This window comes from Crocodylus porosus, unplaced genomic scaffold (assembly GCF_001723895.1).
Source record: "Crocodylus porosus isolate Cpor-Errol unplaced genomic scaffold, CroPor_comp1, whole genome shotgun sequence".
NCBI lineage: Eukaryota > Metazoa > Chordata > Crocodylia > Crocodylidae > Crocodylus > Crocodylus porosus.
This window is the reverse complement of record NW_017728913.1, coordinates 5,232,212-5,240,544: the sequence shown is the minus strand read 5'-3', so window position 1 is coordinate 5,240,544 and position 8,333 is coordinate 5,232,212. Positions and strand designations below refer to the sequence as shown.

At 36.5% G+C, this 8,333-nt stretch overlaps 1 protein-coding gene across 1 annotated transcript in view; it reads right to left on the bottom strand.

The window, feature by feature from the left end:
* The window catches only part of SMARCA5 (SWI/SNF related, matrix associated, actin dependent regulator of chromatin, subfamily a, member 5), a 41,547-nt gene that overhangs the window by 11,467 nt on the left and 21,747 nt on the right, over positions 1 to 8,333 (bottom strand). Inside the window, exons 7-13 of the mRNA XM_019534414.1 lie at positions 7,465 to 7,620; positions 7,244 to 7,375; positions 5,641 to 5,709; positions 4,622 to 4,731; positions 4,116 to 4,342; positions 1,774 to 1,895; positions 1,540 to 1,692 (exon numbers count right to left, since the gene is read on the bottom strand). Coding sequence (XP_019389959.1) covers positions 1,540 to 1,692; positions 1,774 to 1,895; positions 4,116 to 4,342; positions 4,622 to 4,731; positions 5,641 to 5,709; positions 7,244 to 7,375; positions 7,465 to 7,620 — 969 coding nt within the window. The remainder of the gene's footprint in view (positions 1 to 1,539; positions 1,693 to 1,773; positions 1,896 to 4,115; positions 4,343 to 4,621; positions 4,732 to 5,640; positions 5,710 to 7,243; positions 7,376 to 7,464; positions 7,621 to 8,333) is intronic.

The following is an 8,333-nucleotide window of genomic DNA, read 5'->3' as shown; positions in this document are numbered from 1 at the left end:
AGAACAGCGTTCTGCTTAGGAGCAAGCATTGTGTTCAGGACTGCAAACTCACCAAGTGCATATTTATTTAAAAAATGACTGTTCCAAAACTTAGCTATTATTAGAAATATAATATATACACCATAACTTTAAAAACAAAACAAAAGCTTCAAGTTTTAGGTCAAGTTTGATCCTACTGTCTCTTTAAACTTGAACTACCATATTTACTTTTATATAAGACTACTCTGAATATACAATGAGCCTCCAATAATTAGATTCTCTACATGGGAAATTTATAAATGTCTTACAGTTTTCCAGATACAGAATCTAATTATTGGAGATTTGCCTTGAATGTGTCTCCTTCCTGCTGCTACAGCAGCAGTCGTCTTCCCCCTGCAGCCCCCTTCTGCCCCTCCCCCTTACTTTAAAGAACCTGCCCTCCCTGCACATGGAAGTGAAGGGCAAATTTGAAAACACTGACTTTGAAATAAACATACAGGCAAATTAATATGGATACCCACAGATTTAGTTCAGCCAGAATTGATGCAGTTCACCAGTTTTGAAGCTCTGACAAGTTTTAGCACAGTATTCCATAAAACACTTAAGCAGCACTTTTGTACCTACTTACACATAGTACAAACTATGCATGATTAGTCCAAAGCCAAAAGACTAATGAGTTACTATACAGTGCAGTGGGCGAGGCCCCACAAGAGAATCAACAGTATTTCACACCATGACCTCATAGGTCAGCACTGCTCAGTATGTGTGTGTATGCCACGTGCTAATTAGTCCTTACTCATTATTAGAACCAGGTGTTCTTGTCAAGTCCTGGGATCCTCTAAAAGTTTATATGCAGATGAGGCACAGGGCAATCTCATCCAGCTTCACCTTGCAGGAGCAGCCACACTAATCATATGCAACAGGCTGAGAGAGGGGCAACAGAAAGATTCTAGGTGAACTGTTTAGGGCTATATTTGCCAGACATAAGGCTACTGATCAAACAGGGATCATTAGAGATAGGAAAGACAGGCGTAGCTCAGCTGAGGGAGCGAAGAGGAAGTTGAAATGTATTCAAGTGTAGTGACTTACCATAACTTGAAAGAGTCAGAACTGAAGGGGGCTGAAAGGAATAGTCTCCCTTATATATTTTATTCAGGTGGGCTGCACTAAGCTATCCTGGCAGTGGATGTTTACCCAATATGAGCCATGTGTTTTATAATCATGCTTAGTGTTGGCTACATTTAAATCAACTTTGTAGTTGGTTTCCATTACTGAGCATATACTGCTTGTGACAGCAGCTCAATGACAGACAATGCATTTAATGAGGTTTTGTTGTATGCAAATGCAAGACAAATTAACTTTTTCCCCCCCCATGCTGACTGGGGGCAAATCTCATCTTATATTTGAGTAAATATGGTACTTCAGGAACACATTAGGCAATCTTAATTTTAAAAGCACTGAAATAGATAAATATGGGATCAAATATGAAACAGATTAGTACAGCAGTTCTGCAAGAAACGTTAGTTTGCATGGAATATGTATCGGTCTATGAAGTCTTACCATAGCTTGAAGATCTACTTGTGGATTCCAGTCTGAATCATAAAGAATTACAACATCAGCAGTTGCCAAATTTATTCCAAGACCACCAGCACGTGTACTCAACATGAACACAAACTTTGAGCTACCAGGCTCATTATATGAATTTATGGAAGCCTACAAAAACAACAAACAAATCAATGCATGTGTCTGTATTTTAAGACTATACAAACATATCCTAAGTTTTAAAGTGCTCACTTGTCTCTCATCATGAGGTGTCTGTCCATCCAATCTACAATATTCATAATTTCTCCACATGCAGTAATCTTCCAGTATGTCTAGTACTCTAGTCATCTGACTGAAGATTAATACTCGTGAACCTGTTGGTGGAAAAATGCAAGATTTAAACAAATTAACAGAAAAGGATTGTACAAAAAGAACAGTTTACTTTAACTATAAAACTTTATAGATTAAAATAAAGTGATTTACCATAACTTGAAAAAGTCAGAACTGAAAGGGGCTAAAAGCAATGGCCTCTATTATCTGTCTTTCAAAATGTATCTCTTTTGAAATGTAAATGAGGAAAACTATATATTTTCAGTTCAATTTTAATTATTACCCTCTGTTCCAACCTTCCTAATTTAGACTATGAACATAAGAATTTGAAATTTGAACAATGTAAACTATTGAAACTCTCTTTTAAACATGAAACTTTGGTGCATTATAGAAATACGCTGCCATATATGCTAGATTTTAAATTGGTTACGTTTCACCACTGGCAATTTTCTCTCTCTCTCCAACTTTTCATTAAAATGTCACTTAAAATCAGGGTTCCACAGTCATTTTCAAACACTAAAAGTTAATGTATTATTTTAAATATAAAGTTTGTCAAAAGCATTTTAGACTGCTGATTTTAATATAGTTTTTAGAATCACGTGTTTTTAAATGTCTGCCTAAACCCAGTAATCAAATATGTTCTGCTACAATGCAATCACAAACAGAAGTACACATGCCTGACTTGCTTCAAGCATCTAATGGTAGCAAACTTGGTCACAATGGATTTTTCTATTTGCAACTCATTGTGATACTTTCCAATGCAGAAAGCAAGAACATAATCAAAATTATATATATTTTTTATTTGAATACACATCAATTTTACCTAGTACTGAAGGACAAGTGCCACATGAAACACCTACAACAGATGCAGTGCATGCAGCTATGTCTCAAGCAAAACAACTCCTAACATTTCATAACTTTGATTTATATACGATCTTATGGCAAAACCCTAGTTTTCAGTTTCTTGGAAGATGCCAGGATACTAATTCTAGGTTACATGTCTATGCTTGACAGCTGCTTTTTTCTTTATGGCAGTCTCCCCTCCTGATTTTTACTCCTTCTCTGCTATGTAAAGTTATGCCTAAAAATATACTGTTGAAGAAGTGAATTTCAAATTTATTTTGAGTACACTTTGTGGTAAATCCAATCTCTTATAGTAGTGCATTTCAAGACCTTGGCCCTTATTACCAAAAAGCAGTTTCCTTACTTCCATGAGCTTCTTCTTCAAAACAACATTTTTATGAATCTCCAAGAATACAGCCACTGAACGAGTGGTGTTCTCCAAGGTATTTTGCAACATTTCCATGGAGAAATTTGATGGTTATAACCAAAGCTTTGACTACAACTTGGTATTTTATGGGAAGCCAGTGCACTAAGCAGAACATCACAGCTGTATACTTCTGGCAGAAACTTTAACCCAACATTTTTCCCAGCTGATATTGCTGAGAAAACAAGCTGCTGAATTCATAGATTCATAGATGTAGGGTCGGAAGGGACCTAAGCAGATCATCAAGTCCGACCCCCTGCCCATGGCAGGAGAGAATACTGTGCTTATACGACCCCAGTTACGCCTTTGCCATTTCTACTAGGTTCCCAAAGCATACTTCATATGGCAATTCAACTTTAAATTGTCTAGCAATCAGTCCAGTGACAAGTACAGGCAAAGGTCTATGTTACACTAAATTCATTATATCTACTTTTTGTTTAGATATGTTGATGAACCTGTAAAATAAGAACCTTCCTATTCTTAAAAGTTCAAGTAATTATAAAGGTAAATTATATCAATAAACTATAAAGTACTTATAAAAATATTTTAAAAATAGGGGAGGATGCAGATGTATGTAACTGTTAAAGTAGTGATTTTCTTTGTTATGCTGCCTTCTTTCTCCTTTGTTGTCCAAGTGACCAAATGGAATATTTATAAATGCCATTCAAAATGAGAAGGTTAGGAATGTTATATGTTAGTGAGCCTCATTTAAGTGAAATATGGGATTACTTACAAGGCCACCCTGTAGCCTCCATGAGTTCTCTTTAACATCAATAAACTACAAAAAAAAGTTTGAATTATCCAGATTTGACTAGTAGATGTTATACTGAAAGCCAGCAACAACACTACAACATTCTTCTGTGCACCCTCAGAAGAGATTAAAATAAGCAGCAGCTCCTGGAAATTTAAATTCCATCTAGAGTCCAATTAGGCAGCCCTCGTATCAAAGAAAGGAAAGAAACTAAAATAATCAAGTAAATAAAAAGAAGATACATACCTTGCTCTTTCAATTTTGGTAACAACTTGTCTAAAACTACCATTTTGCCACTGTTGGTAACCAAATGCATATCTGTTGTGTAAGGTGGGCCAGGTTCTGCTCCATCAAAAAGGTACGGATGATTGCAACATTTTCGCAATTGCATCAAGATGTTCAATAATCTCATTTTGTCCAGTTTCCCAGCAGAATTCAATATATCTATATCCTTCATTAGGATTCGCGTATACCTGTATCAAAAGTGATAATGAAATTATGGGAAGGCCTAGTTCTGCTGTACAAAGAACTAATTCACCAACTTTCTTCTACTTCATGGGAAAAGCTAGCTAATAAGTATACACTCCAATTCAATCTCTATAGAAAAAATCCACAAGGAAATACATGGCTAGCTGGGAATAATGAAATGCATCAGAAAATTATATCAAGATCTACAAAAAATTGCAGCTTCTCTCTATAGAAGCAGAAGATTTCCAAATTTTAACAGTAATACAAGTAAGTGTCTAGATTACCATTCCCGTTGCATTTTGCTGAGACCGACATAAATCTTAACTTCCTTCTTTGGAGGCAAACTCTTTTCCACATCAGCCTTTATACGACGCAAAAGGAAAGGCCGCAGCACCTGGGAAAGATTGAATTTTGAGGCTGAGTTTCAATTAAGGAGAGAAATGCAACTTTCACTCTTAGTTTCATAGAGATCCCAACCTAGTAGCTGACTCTCAGAATATATTTATGGAAGCTAATCCATTCACACCGTTGGTATTTTTCCCCCCATCATGACAAATCTGAAACCTGGCACCAGGTCCTCTGGAAAAAAACCTAACTGATCAATAGAGACCACTCATTTTCCAAGAGAACATAGCTGAATTTTCTCTAAGGGCTCAAAGATTCATCCTGACAATCCAAAGCTATGTGCCGCTTTTAAAAGGAAGAAAATATCATCATGCCTTTCTTGACACGCAGCAAGAAACTAGAGATGGTCATGCTGCATGAAGATGTTTCAAAGAGTAAAATGCCAGTGTAGATGTGAAAAGTTTCTAGATAGGGAAAATGATGAGTGTCAAGCACCAGCCAGAATGTGACAAACATAACATCCCAAAAATACTGCTCAACCTTTCTTCCCACCAATATACTGGCAAGAGTTCTGTGCCAATCCAGATGGCTGTACCAGCCCTCCTTAAACTTCTACTTTCATTTCAAGCTCCCTTCTTAAAGATCCAATTTGTAGTACTTTCAATGTATTTGTTTCAACTTGAACAAAAATTTAGATTAACCTGTTTCATTTTGCTAACAGTAAGTTTCATTTTCCAGTGTCTGATAAACTTGCATGACTAGTACTGACTGAATATTCCTATTGAAGCTATTGATAGAAAATTGTATTTTCTACTAACATTTTTCATTACAGAACATAGATTGTACATTAAAAAAAAAATAAAAATAAAAAAATCACAAAATATTTCAAGTTAGACATTAATCTATACTACCTTAATTATATGGATATGCCACTTATAGTAAAGTGGAATAGACTTACCATATGGAGCCGCTCCACTAGTTTTTGATCTCCAAGACAGTTGTTTGTATCAAACCATGAATCAAAGTCCTATATGGGAAAAAAAATAAATTGATATATATAAGAATTGCTTCATTGTACCTAGAAAGCATAGTTAATTAATGGCAACAAACAAAACTTCTCACCATTAAAGCACTTATACGAACCTAAGTAACAACTTATCTTCCAGTATTACAATGCTTTACCTACAACAGTGGTCCTTAACCTTGTTAGACTCAAGAGCCATATTCACACAAGCATGGACATTTGATTCCCTGGGAACAACTAGCAGCAGCTTGTGCTGCTGCTAGTTGGCCCCAGGGAATACCTGTGCTATGCACCCTCTGGCATGTGGTAGCTTATGCCAGGTGGGATAGGAGAGGCTGGGGCCAGCACTGGACTGGCCCAGCAGTCTTACCTGGTGCCCAGGGCGCTTCCTGGGCCTGCAGCATTGGAGATCCTCCCACTTGGAGCCTGGCTGCCAGCTGGAACTTGGCTCAGCCAGCCAGACTCCCGTTTTGAGCAGTACACGCTACCCCCCTGTGCACTGCTCCAGCTTTTTTCTTCTTTTTTTTGCGCAGGTTTTTTTTGACCCCTCAACATCCAGGAGTTTTAAAAAAAAAACCAAAATAAAAAACCATACTGCTCCCTTGCAGGATGGAGAACAGTTGAATGTGCATACCACACAGCCATGCTCATCTGGACACAGCCAAGGTTTCTTTCAGAAAATACCAGCTCTTAATTTTCATTTGTTTTTTTAACTAAAGAAAAAAATAATAGAGCAAGTCTTCTGTTGCAAAGAACTGAGAAAGACCACAGCAGGTCAGAATGTTTTCAATAGTATGGATTTCTATTTAAAATTTCTGGGTTTGGCTATGCAAATGTTTTTCACAAGATAAAAGTGCTATCACTGCATGGGACCCTGCAGCACCCCTGAAAGGATTTCAAGGCACTACAAGGTGCCATGGCATCTGGTTAAAAATCACTGGCCAACATATAACATGCCACCGAGTGATGTTTCTATCCTGAAGTATCAGTTTAGCAGAAGCTTTAAATGGGACAAGTCTGCAGGAAACATCTCTCTCAAATTAAGCTCAAAACATGGCAGGTTAATTCAAACATGCCTTCTGGAATGAACATTTCTACAGCTGAACTAGCAATTCAGCATGTTATTTCGTCTTTGGGAGTTTCACCAAGTTGCTAACCTGTATTATGTCCATTACATGCACAGTACACTTTAAAACAGCCTGCGCAGGGGACATGATACAGGACAATTTGCTCCACCTATTATAGCTTTCAATCACAAGAAACAAATGATGGACACTCAGTCAATGCAAAAACGTCTAATACATTTTTCTTTGTAATGCTTTTTGTTTGGTTGCGCTCTTCTTGGCACTGATATTTACACAGAAGAGCTGTTACTAACTATATAGCCAGGCAATAATGAACTTGGATAATTCGCAAAAATGTGAATTCATCTGTCATGATTTCAAGTTCCAAAAGGAAAAAGAACAATCTGCAAAAAAGGGCAGTTGCACTTAGAAATTATCTTTGTTGAAGGAAGGACGAAAAAAATAAGACTTACTTCAGATGAGTTAAAAACATCTGGCAAAAGAAAGTTTAGAAGTGCCCAGAGTTCATGTAAGTTGTTCTGAAGTGGAGTTCCAGTTAATAGCAGCCGATTTGTAGTCTTGAATTCTCTCACAATTTCCGATAACTGAAATAACAGGACAGTTATTAACGGAATGTATTATAAAAGTGTTGATGAAATCCATTCACATCTGCTTTAACTTAAATCTAAATTACCTTTGACTTTTCATTTTTGATCCTGTGGGCTTCATCTATAACCAAGTATCTCCAGTTAAATTTTTTGAAGACAGATTTCTCTTTAATAAGCATTTCATAAGATGTAACACAGACATCCCATTCTCCTGGTAACAATACATCACGGACAAAGGCAGCCTGGATAGAAAAGAAAACAATGGAAGTTAATTTCTGATAATTATCATTTTTATAATAAAAAAGTCCAAAACAAGAAACAAAACCTCATGCAAATAGATACAAACAAAAATGTATGCCTAATTTTTAGAACAAAGTTGTTGCTGAATTAGTAGCTAAAAATAATATCATTACAGCCTCAATATAATGAATATCCACTCTAGTCTTTGGAATCTGCCAAATAGACCTGGACCATTTTCTCTCTGTCTCAAGTAAGGATGACAAAAGGCTTGGGGAAAATAAAAAAAAATCCCTCACTCTAAAAACTGAGGTAAGCTAAGCACATTTAGTTTTTGAATGGTTAAACTATAAAATTAAAAAACACAAGTATTTGAACTGCTCTTGGAGCATATTGGGATTATTTGATTTTAAATAGCTGAACCCCAGGTGTGACTTACGCCAATTAACAGAAACTGAGATACAGACTGCTCTCATCTAGGGAAAGCTATGGAAGAATTCATATTAAAAAAACTGTATAGGTATTAAGACTTTGACTCAACTGAACAAGAGAGAAAAGAGAAAAAAATTGCAAATGATAAAGGAATGATAAAGGAACGAGTCTGAAACTACTGCTTTGAACTATCAACTCTTTTCAGACTGAATTTATTACTTGTATAATTTCATAGTTTCTAGGGTCGGAAGGGACCTGAGCAGATCATCTAGTCCGACCCCCTGCC